The 23,918-nt window shown below is 55.4% G+C and overlaps 1 protein-coding gene across 7 annotated transcripts in view; it reads left to right on the forward strand.

The window, feature by feature from the left end:
- ZNF423 (zinc finger protein 423) overlaps positions 1–20,500 on the forward strand; it is a 312,753-nt gene extending 292,253 nt beyond the window's left edge. For 4 of the 7 annotated variants that reach the window (XM_054697048.1, XM_054697046.1, XM_054697044.1 and 1 more), the window contains one exon: positions 19,501–20,500. In XM_054697048.1, the coding sequence (XP_054553023.1) occupies positions 19,501–19,530 (30 nt within the window). In that variant the 3' untranslated portion in view covers positions 19,531–20,500. The remainder of the gene's footprint in view (positions 1–19,500) is intronic. The other 3 variants (XM_037516294.2, XM_037516296.2, XM_037516295.2) reach the window with 1 other exon arrangement.
- Positions 20,501–23,918: the final 3,418 nt, after the last annotated feature.

Consider the following 23,918-nt stretch of genomic DNA (forward strand, 5'->3'; position numbering starts at 1 on the left):
TCCTGTCCACAATGGTGGTGTAAGGCCCTTGGTACAGTGGCTGGCAGAGCTTGGGAAATGCTACCTAGTGTTATTATTAGCACTAATTATTACTATTAGCACTTTTGGTGCTGTTATTATTGCTATTAGCATATTATTAGCATTAGCCAGTTCAGAGTCAGATTGTTTTTTAGCGTACCCTTCACTTGGCATTTGCTGTGATTTCATGATTTCTGTCCTGATTTTGAACAAGATGAGACCCAGTGCTTCCCCCGGTGGCGTCAGCTGCTGTCAAGGCCATGGACCAGGAGACCCACACCGGGGCATGGGGAGAAAGAAGATGGGTAGTCAGCACAGTGAGGCGCTGTGGAAGGGGCATGGGTGGGGGCCAGAGGCCAGTTCCCCTTCCTGCATGTCACTGGGTGCCTTTGTTCTGGGCCCTGTTTTTCTCAGCTGTGCCCTGGGCTTGGTGGAGGGAGGGGTACAGATTTGATTGGGGGTGTGAGACAGCTCTAAACCTCAGACCCCAAAAATGTCAGGGCTGTTGGCCTTGCTTTTGCAGCCTCAAGCCTCAGCAGATGAAAGCCTGGGGCTCTGTGGGCCCTTTGCCAGGGGTTCATCGACCTGAGGCGAGGGGCAGTCTCCAGCCCAGCTGTCTGTGACTCCTCTGTGCCCACAGACAGTGGCAGGGACAGCCCCTCCTCACCTTCCTGGGACCCTCTCTGCATCCCATTCTTCACCATCAGCTGGGGAAGACAGGCAGGGTTAGTGCCAATTGCCAGCCATGCAGGACTGGCCCCCAAGATGGTAGACACACTCCCCCAAATTGCACAAGAAATAGTTATATCAGCTTTCTGTGGGACAGGCCCTGTTTGCAGCATTTTTCATGAATGGTCTCCGATGACCCAGTGAAGTGGGAGTTCTTATCCTCAGCCACAGATTTGGAAACTGAGACCGGGGGAGTTGAATACCCAGGGTCGTTTGCAAATGGCAGAGCCACATGCAAAGCCAGATTGTCTTTGCTGCCACGGCAAACAGAAACCCTCCAAAGTTTAAGTGAATTGCCATTTATATGAGCTAATAGATTTAAATGAGGCCTGCAGTGCTGAACTATAAAAAGCCTTTGTGTCAGGGGACCCAGAAACTATTTTAGTAGTTGGGCCAAGCAGGTAGCACGAGTAGCAGTAGCAGGAGATAGAGAAGCTGCTCACGCTGGGCCGAGTGGAGGAGCCTGGAGCCAGGGGCCTGCAGACCTCACTCACAGCAAGCGAGGGAGCAAGTTCAACTCAGGCCCAGCTTGGGGACAGGAAGCATCAGGTGTGGGGACTGGGGCCTCACAGGCCTCCAACTTCCTGGTGCTGCCCTCTTGCCTGCAGCCTGCAGGGAGGGTGCAGAGACCCAATCTCGGTTGGTGGAACTCCTGGGGGCCCTCATCCCACCCAGGTGGGGCTGGGCCGGGGGTGGGGGAGTGGAGGGCCTGCTTCACACCCTGGAAGCTTCACTCCCTCATTGACAAAGCTGGGGGCCACAGGAAGCGCTTCCTGAGTGGGGCCCACAGCAGCAAAGCGGCCAGCCCGGCGTTGAGCGGGCGCTTTTAAAGGATTAGCTCACGCTGTTTGCTTGTGTGTGCCTAATCATGCCGCTTCCAGCTAAATGATTACAATTGATTAAAAGCAGAGCTAGGTATTCTAACAAGCAACCCGGAGCCCTTCTGATGGGGCGAGCCGGGCCCTGCCAGGCAGGAGCCTGGTACCCAGCCAGGAGGAGGGGTCTGTGGGACAGGGGTGTGGGCTAAGCTGTGTCAGGACCCTTCCTTCCCGGTCCTCGAGAACCCGTGGGGCTGACCCTCCTCTCATTCCATTTCCATTTAACAAACGCTGGCTGAGTCCCTAATGCAGGTGCCATATGGGGGCCCAGGACACAGCTGTGAACAGGTAGACGAGGTCCCTTTGCCGACAGAACTGACAGTCTATGGAAGACACCAAGGCTAGGTCAGTAAATATGTGAGTGTGTCATTTCAGATTGTAGAATTTCAAAGACAATACAACACCCACTGTGTCGTGCACAAGAAGTGTGTTGTGTGTGTGGGGGGCGTGCATGTGTGTTGGTGTAAGCAAGAGGGATAATGGAGAATGACAAATCAGATTAGGTGTCAGGAAAGGCTGGTATTTCAACTGATTCCGGAAGGTTAGAGGAGTCAGTTGGGGAGAGAGGGGGACCTGAGGGACCTTTTAGGAAAGGGAACAGCCAATGCCAAGGCTCAGAGGCATGGACAGATTTGGGGTGTTCGAGAAACAGAAAGGGCGGTGGGAATTGGAGGCATGAGGAAATGCGCAACTACACCTTCTTGCTGCATCCCAGCTGTCCTGTCTCGCAGACTCAGTGTGATGGGCGCACCTGCTGGTTCTTCCCTCTGCTCCGGCTTCAGCATCCAGCTCAAATGGCCCCTTCTCCAAGAAGTCCTCCCTGATTTTCCCTACTTTGGCTACTGACCTGGGTTAACCCCTTTACCATTTACAGACTGTAATGACCATGTCTACACCTGATTTCCTACTCAGGTATGAGTTTTTGCAGAATGAAGACTCCCTGCGCTCACCCATCCATCCGTCTGTTCATCTATCTGTCTGTCCATCCATCCATCTGTCCATCCCCATACCTTTTTGAGCTCCTAGAAAGTAGGAAAAATAAAGAAAAGATGACACAAACAAGGAAGGGAGAAAAAGCAGGAGGGCTGCATTCTAGGCACCAATTTTCAAATTCTCTGGTCCTTCTAAGATGGGTAACCAAGGAGCCAGCTTCCTTGTCTCTTTGTGCTGCTGCTGCCAGATCCAGCCAGATAATTATAACTAATAATAATTAAAAATTAAAAGTGCTCTAGGCACATACTTAGCATTTGACTCTTTGGCTGAGCTTTCTGTGAGTAGCGTCTTCTTTCCTGTTTGAAAGACAGCACAGTCCCTGCACCCCTGCAGGAGAGCAGGACCCCCTGGGCTGGGCCTGGGAGCAGAAGGGTGACACAGAGGTGACTCCAGGCAGGGAGAAGGCATTGCTTGCATTTAGTCCTCCCCAGCAAGCCCCACTCCCCATTATTTTAAGATTTGCCCCTCTGCCCTCAATTTCCTTGTCTGTAAAATGGGTTAAGACCTACCACCTCTGGCTGTTGTGATAAGCAAGAGCTCACGAGTATAAAGCATGTAGAAAATAAGCCTTCCTGTGGGTACTTATGGCACATTCAGGGTCTGATGGGTGTGTTTCCTGCCTTCCCTGCCAGGGCAGGGACCTGAGACCAGGACATTCTGCTCAGGGTGGCAACATGGCACGGCACTGCCATGCCCACGGTGTGGGAAGGACAGCCTGCTGCAAAACCAAGCATCTCGTGACCTTGAGCTGGTCACTGAGCCTCTCTGGACCTCAGGAGATGGGGTATAACAATAACCCCTTCCTTATTGGGTGTTGTGGGGGCAAAAGCAGCGATCTTTGAAAAACCTTCAACCACTGTCTTCATGGTCATCATCATGACCAGGGTCTGGATGCCTGTGGCTTTTTGATTTGCTCCTTCATCGACTCATTCATTCAGTCCATCGTGCAAGGATGTGCTTGGTTTGGCCCAGTTTTTGCTGACCACCTACTATGTGCCAGATGAGTGTAGGTGCTGAGTAGTGCTGTGCATAACACCACAATCATATTTACTAAAATGATGCACATGATCTCTGCTCAGGGCAGATCCTATAGCTGACCCCCTTGGGACATGTCAGGATGTGTGGGGCGCCCCTCACTCAAGGTGTGCCCTGTCAGTGTCCATCTGTGTCTCTTGGCTTATTTACTCTCGAGTGGGATACGTCCTTTCCTGCTTACACTGAAGTGTATCATCATCTCTTACTGCTGTGCCCACTGAGGCAGTCGAGCCTCCCAAAGGGCTGTGAGTGGTGCTTTGAGCTCTGGAGAATACTCAGAGGTGGGAACTGACTCTGCTCCTTGTTCTTGGAAGCCCAGGCCTCAGGCTAGAGCCACGGGCCTCAATATAATGAAATCAAGACAACATTTCCTGAGTGCTTTCTGGGGACCTCACAGTTACCCCATGAGTGTGGCTGTGGTCTCCTTATCACAGATGGGTAAACTAAGGCTCCCTGGGATCACAGCGCTGACCTGTGATGGGGCAGCCTGACACTCACGCTTGTGTTCTTAGCTCCTGGCCTGCGATGATGAGCTGATAGGAGGCTTACAAATCCCATAGGAGCTAAGGCAGGTCCCTGGGTGCTGGGTGCAGACAAGCAGACCTCCCCTCCCTGGGGATGAGAGTTCTAGGGGGTGACTCCAAGGCCGCACCACTCCTGAGCCTGTGGCTATGTTACTCTGGGTGGCCTGGGTGAGCAACAGCTGCTCGTGGTCACTGCGGAGAGAAGGCCACCTCCTGGCTGTGCTCAGATGTCCTCAGGAGCCCCACAGCTCTGCCTGCCTGAGCCATGAAGTGTGTGGAGGCCCAGGTGGGGACTGGGGTGGGGGGCTCCCCCAAGGTCCAGCTCTGGGCAGAGATGGCACTTGGAATAGGCCTCGGGCTGCCCGTCTGCCCATCGGAGCCTGTCATTCATGCCCTAGGGCGGGGGGCCAACCAACTTTAGAGGGGCACTGTGCCATCTTGACAGATGGGCATGGGGGAGCTGCCAGGAGCCTCAAGCCGGCGGCCATTGTGTGCGCCTCGAGCCCAGCCCCTTGCCGGCTCCGTCCCAGCCGGGACCAAATGCCTTCAGTTTCTTCGAAACAATGATAATACAAGTAACAGTGGGTGCCGTGTTGGTCCGAGACTCCCAGAGGGCGGCACCGTTCAAAGCCCTGCCCTCCCCGTTGACTTAGCAAAGAGCCCAACATTCAGGAAGAGGGTGCGGATCTGAGTTGCTTCTGGTGTCGCCGTAACCTTGGGCGTGTGACGTCCCCTCTGAGGCGCCCGGTCCACATCCTCACGGTGGGCTTGTGCTGCCTCTCCTGGAGGGTTTGTGGGGTGCAGGGTAATGTGTGTGATGCCAACAATTGTCTGAGGCTCTGGAACAGTGCCTGGCCCCGGGAGGGCCGGTGGAGGGTGCGGGTGGAGTCAGCATGGTGTCGATGTCCCACTTGCACCAACGGGACACTCCCCGCCGCTCACACTCGGAAGTGGCAGAGCCGAGCCTCGCCCTGGTCGGGAACAATAACAGCAACAGCCCCTGCAATCTGGGGACCCTTTGTCTGTGAAGCCCATGTGGTTCTTCTCCCCATTTTTCGGCTCCGGGGTGAGCATCTCAGCCCTGTCCTCGCACCCTGGAGGGCTCGTGTAGCTGGGCCCCCTCTGTGGTAAGGCGAGGCCTGCTTTCTCTCACCTACAGCCTGTCTTCCCACTTGCTCCCAGCAAGTTGGAAGATGCTGGGGTCTGCACAGCTGGGGGTGCTTGGCCCCCACCGGCTGAGAGATGAGAACCGGGTGCTCTCGGCGGAAGCCTGGATTGCACTCTTTGGTCGAGCAGGAACAATTACTAATGACATTTAGAAAGAAATTAATGATGAGAAATGCAAGTTGGCATTTCAGGAGCGCCAGTCAGCAGCCGCGCGTCAGCACTCACAGGAGAGGGGGGGCGGGCACGAGGGGAGAGGGAGGACATGGCAGAAATTAATTTTGCTGTGTCAATAATGAATGTGGCCCCACTCGCTCTGCTTCTAAAGTTTAGACAAATCAAACGTGGGCTGGCTGAGGCTTGTCCAGCGCTGCACTGGACATGGCAAGGGCTGGTGTCTCCCTTCGTTGGCATCAGGGGGCAGTGGAGGGGGCCGGGGGCATCGAGGGGAGGCGGTGGCCTCACGGCCTGGCTGTCTGGGCTCCGCTCTTAGCGCCACCGCTCACCAGGGTGCACGGCTTCGCCAGCTGCTTCGTCTCCCAAACCTTGGCTTGTTCATCAGCAGAATGGGGGCGACCGGGGCATGGAAAGATAATGGATGAAGAGCAGGTGACCCAGTTTGGACACATATTGGGAGCTCAAGAAATGGTGGCTGTTACCGTATTTTGCTGACGTATTCTCAAAAGGCACATTTTAAACCTCCCTTACACTGGAATAACCTCGTTCATATGTGTGGTTTCAGGGATCACTTTTCATCTGATGGGGTCCATCACGCACATCCTATCCTCTTTTGGGGTTTAGATGTGGCTTTGGCAGGAAGTTGGTGGAGGACGCGAGAGGCTGACATTGTTTGGGGCAGGGATTGGGGTTCCCAGCGGGCTCAGGGAGCCTATACCAGAACTTCCCCTCCCTTCGGGCTCTCCAGAGCGCTGGAGAAGACCTGCCAGTGTTCCCTCAAGTGGAAGCCACCGGGAGAAGTCGTTAGCATAGAACCCTTGAACATTTTTACAGAGTGAGTGAAGGGCAAATTCTCGTAGCTCACGGCCCCAGGGTCCTGGAGATCTTATTGGTTGTATCTCAGCGTGGAGATTTCCTAGCATTAGCACAGCTAACGTTTATAAAGTACCTATTAAATGCCAGGTATTGTTCTTGGCACATCTACGCCTTCCCACGTGCCTGTTACTAAGACAAGGATTTGGAGGCACAGAGGTTACTCCCCGAGGCCACAGGCCTGGTCAGCGCTGGACCCAGTCTCCACTCCACATCCCAGATTGTCCTCTTTGCCACTACACTAATGGCTAACTCGCTTGATTTTCCCACAAGTCAGACGTGGCAGCCCCTGGACCATAGACTTGCGTGGCCCACTCGGCTACCAGCATTAGACACAGAGGTATTTTCCCTGGTTCCACGCAACCTTTGCCGGTCCGCTTCTCTCTGCTCTTTGCCCTTTGCTTCATGCCAGTCCAGCCCAACTTCCTCTCTAGTCAGACAGGGTATATGCCTAAGTGTCTTCACAAGAACCGTCCCGATCATTAAATATAATCGGTCTCAGCTGCAGTTTTGCTCGCTGGTGCGTGCACACAATTCATCATAGCAAATTAGGTCCATCTTCAGAACTCCTGCCTTGCAGCCTGGGGGGCTGTCGGGGAGGCGGGGCTGGGCATGTGGGCTCTGGAAGCCATTTTAGGGTGATGGGTGATGTTTTCTGAGGGGGACCACCTTCAGAATCATCTGCCAGAACACCTTTCCATCCATAGGGGTTGATTTTCTAGACATTTGGAGGATGCAGGAAATTTTCCTTTCAGCAAAAATTTGGAGGAAAGTCGAAATGGATATGATGAGAGTTTTCAAATATTGTTGATAGAACCTGAAAGCACTGGGTTAGTTTAGAGACCTGAGCATATGTGTTCTGTATAATTACTGACCGTGTGACCCAGATTTTCCAGGACGGCCCTGATTTCCAGTATTCCACCCCAGCCATTCGCTATTTATCCTGAGCTCTGGCTGGTGAAATACGATGACTGTACAGAGAGCTGGGTTTTCTCATCCAATTTTAGTGAATAAATATTTGAAGTAGTGAAGGCTTGCAAAAAGTCAGAAAATTCCAGGGGGAAAATTCCCTCCCACTTTCCCCCCAGCATGGCAAAATATTTGATGTGTATAGGTGTGTCTCGTGCTCATGTCCCAGCCCCCGCTGAAGTAGCAGAGAAAACGTGGCATGTCCATCCATCAGGGCCCAGTCCTCTTGACCTGGCCATGGTCGTAGGGGAGCCTGCCCATTCCTGGTTGGGGAGCGTCCTGCTCCCTCATGTCTCCCGGGGTCCTCTGTCCTCACCGCCTGGCCCTGGTAGCCGCTGCCCATGATGGTGGTGGGCTCGGCCCCACAGGCCCTGACAGCACGGAGGAGGAGGAGGTCTGGCCGCCAGTGCCAGCTGGTCCTGGCCGGTGACGTGTGCCCGGGCTGCCAAGCCTCCCTCCTGCCGCTGTCTCCACAGGGCACATCTTACGGCTGCGTCTGTGCAGCTTCCCACTTCCAACCCTGGAACCAGACACAGGAGGGGAGCAGCTCGGGAGCCTCCCTGAGCCCTCTCTACACCCCTGCCAGCTTACCTTGTAGGATCCCCCCAATTAAATGGTGTATGTATATAAAATGTCCCCTCTTAGCCACTCCTAAGCGGACAGCTCAGGGGTGCTGAGGCCATTCATGCTGCTGTGCAGACATCACCACCGTGCACAGAACGCTTTCTGTCCTGCAGATCTGACGCTCTGCCCGCCTGAAACACTGACTCTGCTCCCCCTCCCCAGCCCCCGGGGCATGCACATCCTGCTCAAGGAAGCTTGTGGAAGCCGAGGCAGCAGCATGTCCTCCTGTGCCCTGCTTGTGGCGCTCAGAGTCATGTCCTCCAAGGATCTCTTCACTTTTAAGGGGGAAAGCGCAGCACCCCCAGGGACGGGCAGGGGCGGGAGGAGGCTGCGGTCCTTCCTTTTCTCTCCCTGACCCTGTCCGTGGCGGTTCTGCTTCGCTACCATAGTTGCGGGCTGTTGTTCCAGAATGACAAGTTGAGTTTCTAGCCCGAGCTGCCTGGCCCCCTGACACCAGGGGTACAGCCGAGAACTGAGAGGTGAGGTCACTGCCCGGTGCAGCCTCCAGCCAACACAGCAGCGGTTCCCATGGCAGCGACACAGCCAGGTCACGGCAAGTTGAGGGAAGTACCGGCAAGGACACGCGCGCAGGGCAGAGCGGGACAGATGCCACTCACTGGGCAGACAGGCCTTTCCGAGGCTCAGGTCAGACAGGAGGCGCCTGCCGGGGCCCGTGTAGGGATGGACATCCGCGAGGGCCGGGCTGGGAAAGAGCTTGGTGTGTTTGTGGCGCTGGAGGAAGCTGCCAGGTCTTGTCGGGCTGCCAGGCTGAGGTCAGGGGTCTGGATTTCTGGGTATGGTTGGCACCCACTGGGAGATTAAGCCCAGACACCCCCCCCAACTTCCCTGCCTCCTTAAAGAGAGACCCCAGGCAGGCTTCTCACACACATTGTATTCACTCAACTCCCACTGCTGGGAAGAGGGTGCCCTGGTCGGAAGCTCTGGCTGTCATGTGGGCTCTTAGAGGGGCCCCAGAAGTGGTGAGAGCCTGGGCAGGTTGGCTGTACAGTGTGGGCCGACGAAAAACAGCAACTACCAGCCCCTGAACCTCTTTGTTGTACACTTACACTGTCTCTATGTTTGTGTGTGTGTGTGTGTGTGTGTGTACCTGAGATTTGGCAGGTGTCCGTGTGTGTGATTGTGGAATGTCTGTGAATATGTGTGTGTGCATGTATGTGTGTGTGTTTCATTCTGGGTTATCTGTGAGTGTGTATGTGTGTGATTGTGGGCTGTCCACAAGTGTGTGTGCACATTTCATTTTGGGTATTGAGTGTGTATGCTCGTGTGTGCAAGCATTATGGGATATCCGTGTGTATATGTATGTGTGTACATTTCATGGTGTGACTGAGGGGTGTCTGTGTGTGTCTGGGGGTGGACATGGGTGTGGAGGAGGCTGTGGAAAGGGGAACTCTGCTGTACCATGCTGCATGCCTAAGCACCCCGAAGGGCGGTCCCCTGCAATAGCTGGCCTTCCCCTCCTCTCCCGTGAGGTCCAGTGGACAATGGTGGGAGGATTTGCAGGTTCTTGGAAAGCAAGGAAGGAGGAGGGGCTGGTGCTTGCTTAGACTTTTGCAGGGGGTGGGCGTGGCACAGCACACAGGTGCTGTCTCCCCAAGTTGAGTGAGGGGCTGCCTGGGCCCTTCCCAGATGCACCCATTTTTCCCTTGTGTGTGACTCTAGGTGCCTGTTTGTTAGCACCTGGGAAACACCCGGGCTGTGTGGGTGGGGCATGCCCAGGAGGCCGCCAGGCCCTTTGGGGAGGTTCTGGTCTCACAGAACTTCATCCTCCACCCTTCAGTATCTGCTTCAGAACATAATGTGGTTGAATCCCACCCCCAACCCCTCAGGTGAGGACCCTAAATAATGACAGCAGTAGGATCCTAACAACACGCTCCCACCACGCTCCCACGCCCCCGCTGGCAGGATCCCAGCAACTCCCGGAAGAGGTCTGGGGCTTCTGAAATCCACACAAAACGCCAGAGGCCTCAGCCGGCAGCCCGGGGGCCAGATTCAACCGCAGATGTGTTTTAATTGGCCTGCATAGTGCTTTAAACACCAACTTGTTTTATATTTAAAACATTTAGATTTCCAGTTTCCCTTACAAAACAAGAATCTCTGGCAACACTGGGTCTGCATTTCCTAGGTGCACTCATTGCTGCCCCTTTCTGATGAGACTTGGGTTCTGGGGGTGACATAGTCCCCGTTGTGCCTTATTGTTCCACTCCCGGCCTGGGCTGTGCTGACCGTGAGCTGACCTACTCAGAGAGTGGACTGCAGCACCCTGACTCTGAGCTGGAGGCCTCCGTCCAGGCTGCGCGTGGTCAGAGGAGCCCAGGGCTCCCCAAGTCAGCTGCTCGTTTTCAGTCCATCAACTTTCGCCGAGTTTGGCGCCCCCACTAATAGGATGTGTCAGTCTTCCCCAAGTTTCTGTGCCTGGTCTTCTTCGGCCCATACTAAGAACCTTTAGGCCGGTGTATTTTGTGATGGAGAGATCCCTCTCTTGGTCTTGGGGACCCATCTGTCCGGTGCCAGTTTTTTTGTTTTTGTTTTTTTTTTAAAGATTTATTTATACATAAAAGAACTGGGGTACTGGCCAGAGTTGTGGGGGGGGGGGTGAGAGGATTCCCCAGAGACAGAGTGGGGAACAGAACAGGCAGACTGACTGAAATACACTGCTGAGGGTAGCAGCGGGCGAGTCAGGAGAGGTCTGCTGCGCCATGTGGGTAGCTCCCTGGCCAGGGATCGAACGCGTGCTGCAGTGGCTGCAGATAGCTTCTTCATAGGTTACGTCTCAACCAACCCCTTGCGCTACCAGGAAGGCCCTGCCCAGCGCCATTTTTTTTAAAGATTTATTTATTTATGCATGCAAGAACTGGGGTACAGGCCAGAGTTATGGGGTGTGTGTGAGAGGATTCCCCAGAGACAGAGCGGGGAACAGAACAGGCAGACTGACTGAAATACACTGCTGAGGGGAGCAGTGGGCGAGACAGGAGAGGTCTGCTGCACCATATGAGTATCTCCCTGGCCGGCCGGGGATCGAACCCATGCTGCAGAGGCTGCGGACAGCTTCACGGCGCTGAGCTCAACCCCCTGCGCCACCAGGGAGGCCCCCAGTGCCATTTTTAATGGGGTTCAGTTCTGCGTTGGTCTCTCCTCAGGCTCCATGGTATGTGCTCTGATTCCTGCCCTTTAGGGGTCGGACTCAGGATCCTTGACTGCAGGGGCTCACATCCTAACTCATACCCCAGGCCTGGTTCCAAGCGGGTGCTCGGTTTCTGTGGTAGGAATGGACTTCCCAGCGACCACTGACAGGGCAGTTTGGTGTCCACACCCTGGAGGGGGCCAGAGTCCACAGAGGGAACCTCAGTCACCTGGTACAGGTGCTGGAGCCCTTAGTCCCCGAGGTGCCCAGCCATCAGGGACCCCACCTCCCCTTGGAGAAACAGCAACAGCCGCCAAATTAACTCAGGACTTGGGGTTCAGGCCTCAGGGTCTCTGTTTCTGAAGAGGGGCCAATCTGGATGCAGTCCTGGAGAGATTTAGCCTTCCTCATCTGGCCACCATAGCCAGAAAATTCCCCTTTTCCCTTGCTGCCATCTAAAGCCACATGCTTGCCTGCGATTCCCTGCTCACAACAGACCGACGGTCGTCTGTGCTCAAGTGCGGCTCCCCTGGGCCCCCGTCCCTCTGGGCAGGTATTATTAGTTCCCTTGTTTTGTTGGGTGACTCCGAACGGGAGCCTGTTTATGGGCTGGGCTCCTAATAGAAGGCTTCAGTTCCCTCCTAATAATCTATTCTCTGGTGGGTTTTATTTCCAAAGCACAGCCGTACAGAACCTGCCCCTTGGGGAGTTTATTGGACTTTTTTTTTTTTTTCACAACAACATCTTCTCCCACATTTTCACCAAAAGAAAACTGCCCAGTCATGTGGGCCCCACCGTGTGCTCCGGTCTTCTATGTCCTGGTGCTGCAGGGCGCTGGTGAGAGGCTTTAGAGGTGAACACTCTCCCTCCAAGCTGGGAGACCCTTGGGGACCCTCCCCCGGAAGGAGATGGGGCAGACCACCTCCCATGCCCCCAGGTGACTGAGGTGCTTGAATCTGCTCCTGCTCTTGGTTCTGCAAGAAAGCAGCAGATACCCCCAAAAGCCAACCCCACTGCTCCCTGGAAGTCAGAATCTCCCTCCAGGCCGGAGTTCCGGATGAATCAAGGCTCTCACGCGAGACAGACATCCCGATCACCAGCGAAGCGGGTGCAGACGCTCACTTCCTGCTGCTCTGGAGTGGCAGACGACACACAGCCTGTCTCGCCGTGTGGGAGGCAGGGACTGGAACGTGCCACGCACATGCACCCCCACGCGCAGAGCTGCCTTCGCCTTGCAGGACATTTGTCCCAGGCCAGTGCATCACCCACCTCACCTAGCACCCTGATGCCAACGAGGGGCATCACTTCCACATGGGCAAAGCTATTCCTGCTGTCTGTGTAGATGGGGCGAACACCGACTTGCTGTGTGGGGGCTGCGGGGCGAAGTGGGGCGCTTGCACGTCATAGCCTGGGGTCCCCGGGGAGGGGTGCATCTCCGGGCAGGCATTTAGGGGAAACCTTGCCATCACTCACTCCTAATTTTAATGACGTGCATTAGCTAAATTGTGTTCTGAGTATTCATTCAGTGCTGTTTATGGCATGCTCTCGAGTGCGCTTACCGTTTGTCAGAAGTGCAAACTAGCGAACATACGAGCCTTTAAGACAGGCCATCTGTTCGTCTTAGACCCTTGGACGATTGTCAAACGCTTCTAAAAATAAGTGCTCACTAGCAGAAAGGGGCTGCCCAGGTGATACACAGCAGAGAGCGAAGGAGGGCTGCCTGCGTCTGCGCCCTCCCCAAAGGGAAAGGCATAGCGTGCGGGTGTTGGAGAGGAGGGTTTGAGGGGGACCCGGGGAAGGAAGCAGAGGGAGAAGGAGAGCATGAAAGCCCGGCTGATGTTCCTGTCTGGCTGGAGGCGCGAGCGTCTCCCTGTTCCTCGCCCCTTGTGTAACTCCGCAGCTCAAATACCTTCGATGGCTCCCCATGGCCCAGATTTAAGGGCAAGCTGCCTCGTCTGGCATCAAGGAGCCTCATCAATAAGCCCCCCGCCTTCCTTTCCAGGCTCATCTCCGCGGCGCAGACCCTGTGCTTCTGCCAAGCTGAATTATTCATTGTTCCCCCAACATATGCTGCACTTTTCACATCTCGCACAGAGCCGGGCTGTGGTTGAGAGTGGGCTCAGCACTCAGACTGCCCAGGGCACGCCCAGCGCTGCCTCAGACCACTGCAGGACCTTAGCTCTGCCTCAGTTTTCTCATCTGTGAAATAGGGATAATAATAGTGTTTAACCCCCAGGGTGGTCCTGAGGCTTAAATGACGTGGTAGAAGTGAGGGGTGAAGGATGACACCTGGCAGTCGATGTCAGCTACGGCCATTGTCAGTATGGGCCACACCTCCGTGCCCTGCTGTGCACATTCCTTCTCCCGAAAAGCCATCACTCAGCACCCATATGTGCACGCACGCTGCCCCCCCGCCCCCTAAATCCTAAGCCCAGCAGTCCTCGGGGGGCAGCTGGGAGGCCAGCTTCCTCCTCAAGCATCTCTCAATCAGAAGTCTTCCTTGCAGAGTCCTTGTTCTGTGAAAACTCACCCCCTTCTTTGGCCCTGAGCTTGTAAAGGGCCAGAATGTGTCTTTCTTTCGTCTCCCTCCAACATGTCAGGGCCAGGCTCTGTGTGTGTTGAGTGAAGAAATAACAGAACCCACTTAGCTTGACCGCGGCGGCAATGTGAGCCTGAAGGATCTGACTTTCCCCCTGGCAATGAAATCTTCCTGTGGCTAAGTCAGGCTCTCAGACTGGCTGCTGCTCCTGGAGACAGCTCTTTGTAAAGACGGCTGATACCTGCCAGCAGGTGGGGGTGCGTGTAGGAGATGGGGCGTAAGGGATGGGGAGGGTCTGCAGGGGAGAATGACCTAGTGGTGGGTGGGGGAGACAGGGGATTCACAGCCTCTTTCCTAACCTAGAACCAGAGGTTGGTGTCGTGTGTGTCAAGGTGGAGCCAGTGGGTTCTGCAGGGGGCAGGTGAGCAGGGCAGAGCGGGTGGCCAGGGTGGGGTGGCCAGACCTTCATGCATCCTTCATCTGTCACACGGATGTGAGGGCTCCGCCCTGGCGCCAGTCTTGTGCCTCTTAAGAGTGAGGTCTGCCAGTCCAGTTCTCCCCAGTTCTCCACCTCTGTCTGCCTAGTGCTGGTGTGCAGGGACCGTGCACGGCTATGGAGTGAATGAGTGAACGAGGAAGTGAATGGATGGATGAGCACACGTCTCCTTCCTCCTCACCAGATAACGCACTCTGTTCCCTGGCGGGGAGGGGAAAGCAGTGAATTGTGGGAATGGAGGTTGTCATCAGGGGCTTGTGGGGAGAGGCCCTTTATCAGATGCCTGCTTCTCCAGGGCAAGACCAGCCCGGGCTCTGCCATCTCAGGAGCATGCCTGAGACCTCGCCAGCCCTTGCGGTGCACGCAGGAGGAGCTGGGAGGGGCACAGTTGATCAGTCCAGCAAACCTCCATGAGGCCCCAACTGCACATCCCAAGCCAGGTTTGTGCCAAGGGGTCAAATAGTCATTACTCATAGACCCCCCCCTTTGGTCAGAAAGACCATGGGCACCATTTATGAGATGTGGGGCACTTGTTCTTTCTTGGCCCACCTCGGAAAAGTCTATGCACATCATCTCCTGAGTTCCCAGGGCCACTTAGGAATAGGGTTCAGTTATCCCCCTATCCCTGCCCCCAGAGGCCAGGGAACTTAAGGTCACATGGCTCGTAAGTTGCAGAGCCAGAAGTCAAAACCAGGACTCAGCTTGCTAAGGCTCCCGTCCTCTCTGCAGTCCCCAGGGCGGCAGCAAGCACACAGGGCTGAGAGCCAGGCCAGGTGCAGGAAGTCACAGACATTTTCTCATCAGAGTAGCTGCAGCCCAGGAGGGGCTGCCCCTACATGATCCAGGGACCCTCTCCAGCCGGTGCCTGCACATCCAGGGTATGCAGAGAAGTCTCTCCTTGCTGCCTGGACAGCATTTTCCAGGCCAACATGTTTACACCCCTCTAGTCTCCCCAGCGGTCACCGCGGTGGGCAGCTGCAGACTACCAGGTCAGGGGACGAAGGTGGAGCCAGGGCGGAAAACCAGAAGGAATCCCAGGTGCAGACTAGGGAAGGACACACCGGTGCCCACGTGCATGTGTGTATTCATGTGTGTGGCTGTGCATGGGCACAGCTATGGTGGGACACAGAAGTGGGTTGAGCCAGGAAGTGTCCTGGGGCTGTGAAGCCAGAGTGGAACCTGACCCCCCAGTTGGCCCATTCCAGTGGGTGTCGGTGCCTTGGGAAGGTCTGTCCAGCCGGCTCTGTGGCTGCCACGCTTGCTCTGTGCCCGACACATAGCTGGGCTTGGCCTTCAGGTCCAGGGTGCTTTGCGGCCGAATTCCCAGCAACAAGCACCACAGCCAGCTGTCACCCAGTGGGGATGCAGTAGTGGTGTCGAATGAATGAATGACCATGAGAATGAATACCAGGGTGTGTCAAAGGGAGCCTTTGCCTGGCACTTGTGCGCTACTGACAACTTGCTCAGAGAGAGGGTTCAGCAGGACCCCCGAGGGAACGTGGCCCAGACTCCTACGGGGTGCAATATCTGCATCTCCTCCCATGACACCCCCTGACTGTCACCAGCTTGTGTTCCTGGGGCAGACGCAGAGGAGCAAGAACGGGGCAGAACCCCCACCTACCACGCTCCGCCGAATGGAATACTCCCAGCCGAAGCCGTGCCACGCACCCTCCCGCTCGCCCATTTTATTTTTCTCACCTGCTTCCCGACCCACACCTGCGTCTCCCTGGCAGGCAGAGAGGCCCGCGTGGCTGCCAGGCCTCCCCTCTAGGCACCTTCCAGTCCTTCCTGGCTCCCACCCCCACGCCACCCCCAGCCTTTATGGTGCTGGGAAGTGTTCATCTGCGGGGTCGGTAGCATCTTTAAAAAACGATTTTCTTCCTTCTCTGAGGGGGCTAAATATAGCACAGGCATAAACAGAGAAATAGACATTAAGCCAAAATGCCCTTGTGAGAACCATGCCGAGTGGAAGGGGTTCTTTAAGAAGGCTTGATGAAGCGGCGGCCCCTCCAACCGCAGCTCTGAGCCGTGGGGGACGAAGCCTCGGGTTTTAGGGTTATTGAACTGTGCCGGTTGGCAGCCAGGGGGCTCAGCGCACAGGTGTGTTGGGTGATTGGTGAGTCCTGGTGACGGGTCCCTGCCACCCCCTCTGCCCAGGAGACCAGAGGAGCTGGTGCCTTCTCTGCCGAGCACCTGGGTCCTCAGCACCCTCCCCACCCCACGCACACATTTGCTGGGCAGCCTTGACCTTCCCCCTTGCCGGCCACCTGCACCACTCATCACACACGAACCCCACCCGCATCAGGCTCCTCCGCTGTGAGCGGCCAGAGCAGAGCATCCAGCAGGCACTTAATAATGCAGCGCTGAGTGCCCCCCCGGGGCGCCTTGCTTCCACATTTCCCTCTGAGGGGCCATCCATCCCGGCTGCAGAGCTTAGGGGAAGGAAGTTCCCCTCTTAGGAAGTCCTTTCTTGAGTCTAACCGAAGAATCAGCTGCTGCTGCTTCCCTTCAGAGGGAAGACCATGTTTTTACCGGAGGGGGTGTTTGTTCTCACACTTTTAACTGTGGGTCTGAGGTCCAGATGGCTGCCTCTGGGTGCGCGTGCCAGCAGCCCCAGCGAGCCAGTGTGGGCCATGCGTGTCCACTGGCCCTGTTCTTGGCCTCCTGGCAAGAAGCTGCTTCGTTACTCAGAGATGGCTGAGCGCCGCCCGCGTTGGTGGCGAATGGCGCTGGAGGATTTTGTGGGGATCAGTTGTCGTCTCTGGTTTCCCGCTGCCTGCGGCACAAAGTCCACACTCAGGGCCACTCCGTGTCTCCACTGTCCACAGTCAAAACTGCCCCGGCTCCCCTGTGACCCCCTGCTGGGATCACCCCCCACCCCATGCCTGCGTTGGCCGAACTAATTCCAGCCTCCACCTTGTCGGTGCAGTTCCTTCCTCTTGGAGTGCCCCCCCTGACGCCCCAACATCTGCGTCCTACACACACACTCATTCATCCCTCCCTTGATTCATTCACAAATGTCTACCGATTTAGCGTCTACTTTGTGGAGGGCCCTGGGAACCATCATTTAAGAACAGGAAAAGAGCTAGAGCGGTGCATTACCCCAACTTCCCTCCTCTCCCTCCTCATCCCCCCAGAAATGAAGAAGGACCTGCTCACACCCACATAACAGGGGCCTTGTGGCTGTTAGTTGCCTGGCTTTGGGCAGGCTGGGGAGGGGGCCTCCTTGCTGTTCTGGGCTGTGCCCACCATGCCACAGCTGGTCCTCTCAGCACTCTGTGTGCCCAGCCAGTGGTGCTGAGGAAGGACGCCGTGGACCCTGCCTGCAACTGAGGAGGGGGCCAGCTTGCCCACAGGGGCACACAGAGGTGTGGGTGGATGGAACTTGGGGCTACAGGGACGGGATGCAGCTATGTGGCCTGAGGGCCTCTGGGAGGAAGAGAGGAGGCAGAACCCAGTCAGCCTGGAAGCTGGCTTTCTGCTGCCTGTGGCAGAGTCCACACTCAGGGCCACTCAGTGTCTCCATTGTCCACAGTCAAAACTGACCCCGGCCTCCCCCGTGGCCCCCGATGGTGTGATGGGGGTGGGTTCAGCGCCCTTGGGACCACCAGCTGCCCTGGCATGATTGCAGGGAGAGTCTCCGCCGGAGGGTGGGTGTCCCCAGGAAACTGCCCACATCCTGTGTGTGGTCTCAGACAACCCGCCTTGTGCCTCTGGGTCCGTGACAACCCCGCTGAGGTGTGGGTCACATTGGCAGAGCGGGGTGCAGAGCGTGGATGTGGGGGTGGGGTGCCCATTGGGTTCCAGGGAAGCCTGCCTCTCTCCCGAGCCCCTGGCTCTCTTAGATTCCACTTTCCTGATTTGACCCCTCCTGTGGGCCAGTAACGGAGCCTCGCTATGCCTCCTTGTCCTCATCGCCCATGTCCTACTTTATAGCGTGTGAGGACGGAAAGAGAGGCCTGCGGCAGCTGCACACGGCACGTGCGCCTGCCAAACCCTCACCTGTGGCCCAGGCCCAGGAGCCAGGGGAGGAGGCAGCAGCGCTGGTCTGTGCTGGGCGTCACTGGGCATGGGTGCTGGCCCTCCCTGGCCCTGAGCTCACCCGAGGGCAGGTGACATCATCACAGAGGTGGCAGCCGTGGGAAGGGCTGTCACGGGTTACTGGGTCAGGGAGAGGAGAATGAGGTGGCCCCTGCTCCTGGCAGAGCATCTGGCATCCTCGGGCCCTGGCAGCCCTGACCTGGAGCCGGGGAGAGACTCGCAGCGCCACATCTGACCCCTGGTGGTCATTGGGAGAACTGCAGGCAGCGACTCCAGCCCCAGCGGAGCCTGTGCTGGCGAGAGCGCCAGGTCTGGGGAGGCAGGTGCAGCCCTGAGACACTGCTCCCGGGCATTGGGTGACCTGTGCCCCAAGCAGGGCTGCTCCTCCGGGCAAATTTTGCTTCCTTTCTGCAGGTGTCACGAGGTCAAACAGCACCCGAAGCTTTGATGAGATTGGTCTGAATTTGGAACAGGGACCACTGAAAAGAAACAAAAAGACTAAGCTCTTAGAGGCCAAATCCCACCCCCAGCCCCAGGCTGCTGGCTCCTCTGAAAACACATGACACTGCTGGCCTGCTCGCGCTGGCACAGGGTGTAGAGAGAGGGGAGCGTTGGGCCAGAGGGTCCTACCTGGGCCCCAGATTCCCAGGTGGATTTGGCCAAACCGTGCCATGTTCTTCAGGCTGGAGACCTGTCATGTGACTGAACAGGCTCCCTCCTCCTGCACCCTCCCGCCGGGTGACGGTCCCCCGCCTGGGCTGCAGGCACCGTGGCTGCCCACTGCCCCGGCACGTCTGTGCTCCTCTGGCGTTTCTTGGCCAGGGAGCGGCGAGGCACATCTGCTGTCTCCCTCCACTGAGCTCAGAGCAGCTCCCGGGAAGGACCAAGAGGGAGGTCTGGGGGAAGGCTGCGGGCGATCAGATAGAATTTCCTCCTCATCATTAGAGCAAAAGGGAGACGGAGGAGTGAAGGGGGGTGATTTGTATTCCTGCTACCTCCCCAGCATTTCCCCTTATAACCTCCATCTAGCTGGTCCCTGTGGTAAGACCTGAAATGGTCTTAAAAAAACAATTTATAGGGAGCCCAGGTTGGCAGCAACAGGAACCTATCCCCAAGCCCCAAATCAACGTGGCATCTTGGCAGCTGCGTCCCCAGAGCACTTTTTCCTTGTTGCATTTTGTTTTGTAATGATCGCGACGCTTTCTGTGGCTCTCGGCGTAAATGCACCGAGTGGGAGGGGACAGGCATGCTCTCCATTCTTCTGCCCTCATGCGTGTCTCCTTTCTTCGCCTTTGCAGAACCACACGATGAGCCAGCACGCACAGTGAGGGACCGCTCGACAGGACACCTCTCCGCAGAAGGCTTGCCGGAGACGCCGTGGGGAGGGCCATTTGAACATTACATCCAATCAAAGTGTCATTTGCAACCCAGATGTAAAACTCTAATGATTTGGCCATGAGGCGCTGCTATTATAAGCAGCTGGAAATGAATATTAATGGCAGAGATTAAAAGTATTCCATGCTCAGTATTTTTTATTGTCCTGCTACAACTAGTGTGCTTTTAGAGTTTCAGCCGCAGACTACATTTCTAGAGTTAGAGAAACCCGCTTTTGGAGGCTATTGTCCTTTGTTCCTTCATGTATTATATTGATAGTTTTTAAAAATGGATTAGTGTGATTTTTTTTTTTCTTTGCTTCTTTTTTTTCCTTTCTTGTTTTTCTTTCCCCCCCCTTCGGTTAACTACTTTTTAATTGCAATTCTAGGTAATTGTGCATCGTGATGTGATTGCTTGGCTATTGTCTGAATATTTCCTTTTAATTTTTTAATTAAAGACTAATGCTTTGATTGGATTTGCCAGTTCACCGGACAGTGATTAAAACTATGTAATGAATATAATCGGTTTCAGTGCAACTGGATGGTCTGCTTTTAAATGTGACTTAATCTGACTGCAGTAACTAGTACAGTTCAATAAAGGGAATCACGCGATTAGCATCGGCTGCCTGGTTCTCTCCTCCCTGGCCCCGGGCTGCGATGGGGGCGGGGGGGGGGCTGTGCTCACCCATGGGGGTATCCCGGTGTAAGTTCCCATGGGAACGCACGTGCCCGTGGGCACCTGCACACAACAGACCCACAACTTTCCCGGGGCAAAGAGGAAGCATTGTCACCTTCCACGCGCGCACCAGTCCAGCTGAGCTGCCGGGGGTCACAGGAGTCACAGTGGAGAGAACGCTTAAACTTGAAATATTGGGGTCTTCTCACTTATCAATGGGGAGACCGAGACCCAAGCATTAGTGGGCTAGCCCACAGTCTTCCCTTATTTCTCCCCTTCCAGGATGACTCTCCCAGGTCCTGGGGGGTGGTAGTCACATGGTTAACACTTACCTCACCACTAGGGCTTGGATTCTATCGGTAGTTATGGCCGGGGCCTGGGGATGTGACAGGAGCTGGGGGCACCTCCCCTGCTCCATAAAATCTGGGGCTGGAGCTGTTGAGAAGAGCCAGGTGGGAGCAGGTTTCCAACCACAGAGACCGCTGGGACATGGGAGGCCAGGACCCCGTGGCAGGGGCAACGCGAGGCCTACGTGCAAAGCCTCGGAGCCCACTGCTCTTGCAAACCCTGAGAATGGGTATCTCCTGCCATCATGTACCCCAGGTGCCTTGCTTGCCTCACCTCCTGGCTCTACTAGCAACCCGGGACCCACCCAGCGTCTCCCCCACGGTGTTCTCCCTCTGTCAAGCTGGGGCTTGGCTGACTTGCAAGCAGAGACCAGGGCTTCAAAACATGCACGGGGAAGCCCTTCCTTGTTAACTTTTCACAAGGGGCAACAAATTGGTTATTACCCTCTGCAGAGCGGAAACGAAATAGGCAGACAGATTGCACCTAATTATAATGTAGCACGAAGTCACGGGCGTGGAATTTGGAGCAGTTACTCCCAGCATCTTCCGACTGTCATATTGGGGGGCTTCTGGTGACCAGTAAGAGTTCCCCACTCTGCACCTCAGGAAACTTTCTCTTATGGTGGGTGGGGATTTTCATTTTACATCTGCGAATCGCAGAGCAGACTCTTGCCGGTGTTGGGCAGAATGGAGCAATCACCCTTAGAATTTAGGGCTCTGGTCTCCGGAAGCTGAAAGCCATGGAATGTGATTTGAAGCTCCCCTGGAGATTTGGCTATTTTAGGGGAATGCCTCCGAGTGGGCATCAGTGTCCCCCAAAGTGTGGCTGGTCACAGACCGGGCTGGATGCTGCGCACAGCCAGGCTGTCCTTTGGACAACGCCACGACCAAACAGGCCCAACACATCCCGGGCTGGCCAGACCACTGTCGCCGGGCCCTCACCAGCTCTGGATTTATCCTGAACCCCATGGAGCCCAGGTGAGTCCTCAGTAAGTACCAATAGAAGATTTGATTTGACGGTTGGTGGCGTAGGGCTAAATTAGTCACTGCCCCCATTAAAAATACAGCGGGGGGTTTAAGAGCTTTTCACGCCGTGTGGGAATCAGCAGCGAAGCCGGCGGATGCCTTGGGTAAGGAGAGAGGCGGCCTAGGGGACCGCGAGGTAATGAGGTTTATGGCGATGACAAGGCAGCCAGGGAACCCCACCGACTCCCCCCTCGGCCGGGCCCCATTGTTCTCTGGCTGCCTCTGCCCCCACTGCTTCAACTGAAAGCCCCTCACGACGTGTATGAGGAGAGGACTCATGGGCGGGAGGTGGGGGAGCAGGAGGCCCTTACTGGGACTCTTTTTACCACCAGGCAACATTGGGGTGGGGAATAGTGTGGGGCCATGAGCCAAATGATCTGGACCTGGCATGAGCAGTGTCAGCTCTGAGGGGCCCGGATGGTCACTGGGAGGCTGACCTGAAATCAGGCCTCTGCCACAGCTGAGAAGGACAGAGGAAACCCCAGAAGGCCTTTCGTGGGCATCAGCCAGGAGGGGTTTGGTCACTGGAGTAAGAGGTGGTGGTGAGGAGGGAGGGGGCCAGGTGACAGAGCACCTGAGTGTCACTGTTGCTGAGTTTGCGTGTTCAAACTGTCAGCTTCTAATGCCTCTACGGCGTGGGAATGTTGCCCGGGCTGAGAACTGGACCAGGACCCGTGGGCCACAAGCCCTGACATTGGGTGCCTGCCCGGAGTTTCCAGAAGCAGACAGATAAGGGTTTTCTCTGTAAAGAAAATGCCACAAGAAAATATTCTCGCTTCCCCACTCAGAGAGAATGCTCCCCCTAAATTCACAGTAAATTTAATGTTCTGCCTTTTAAGAATTTCCTTCTAAAGTGTATATTCTTAGGGGTGGAATCCACGCCCACACATGTTCGACACTTCAATCATTCATCCATCCATCCGCAGGCATTTATTGAGCTGCTCCTACGTGCCAGACACCTTGCACGGTGTTGGGGATACAGAGATGGACCAGGGACGGTGTCTTGCCCTCGCAGAGCTCACGGCCATGTAACAGCCACCTGATCAATAAGCACGCCAAGAAACACCCAGCCACTCACAGTGCTGCGATGGACAAGAACCAACACTGTGTGTGATTATGGGGGTGGGGGAGGGCGCAGAGCATGATGAAGGCAGGGACGCATCAAGGCAGGCCTCGCAGAGGAAGCACTCCGAGTTGAGGCCTAAAGAACCAAAGGAGCTAGGCAGGGAAAACCTGAGTGGGCAATGTGCTGTAAATACCCGTAGGGCTCTCTGGCTGTACTGGGATTTGATTTTAGACAGTTTAAAACCAGCCCAGAGATGTTCAGAGTCTTTTCCAAGGTCACACAGTTAAAGACAGAACTGAGGGCCTCCCTGGTGGCGCAAGGGGTTGAGACACAACCTATGAAGCTGTCCACAGCTACTGCAGCATAAGTTCGATTCCCGGCCAGGGAGCTACCCACATGGCACAGCAGACCTCTCCTGTCTCACCCGCTGCTCCCCTCAGCAGTGTATTTCAGACAGTCTGCCTGTTCTGTTCCCCACTCTGTCTCTGGTGGATTCTCTCACACCTCCTGACACACACCTCTGGCCTGTACCCCAGCTCTTGTATGCATAAATAAATAAATCTTAAAAAAATAATAATAAAGATAGAACTGAGACTACAGTTTGGGTGCCCTGCCTTCGAGCTTTGGGTTCTAGCTCCCCTCTGTGGTCAGCTTCTATTTGCTGGAAAGAAAATTGATTGAATGATGATGATGATGATGAATAACATGACATTGTACTGTGTGGGAAGAACCGCTGGCAGCCCTCCTTTCCTTCATAAAGTAACTCCGATTTTTCTCTGAGCATGTGTTACCCCAGAGAGGGGAGGGCACCGACCCCATCTTTCCTAGAAGTGAAGTGCGGCCATGTTGCTCTTGGTGACCATATTGGTTCTGCAAAGGGATACAGAGAGGTGATAGGAGCAAATTCTGATAAATGAGCAGCCTCTCCGATGGCTTGAATGTGGATGCGATAGTTGGAGCCCCGGAAACTGTTGTGAACGGTGAGGTAACTTGGCAATGGGAATTCCCATGTGGATTGAGCAACAATATCATAGGAACCTGGGCTCCAACTGCAAGTGCACACCAGCTCTGTCCTGCTTCCCACCTGAATTTGAGAGAGAAATATACTTCTCATTTGTATAAGCCATTATCATTTGAGTTTTTTTGTTACCACTGAATGATTCTTGACTAACACAAACTGAGATACATGTATATGGTTTCCATGTAAGAGACTTGAGAAGGTTCACAG

Source organism: Talpa occidentalis, unplaced genomic scaffold, assembly GCF_014898055.3.
Source record: "Talpa occidentalis isolate TD23 unplaced genomic scaffold, MPIMG_talOcc4v2.1 talOcc4.17, whole genome shotgun sequence".
Taxonomy (NCBI): domain Eukaryota; kingdom Metazoa; phylum Chordata; class Mammalia; order Eulipotyphla; family Talpidae; genus Talpa; species Talpa occidentalis.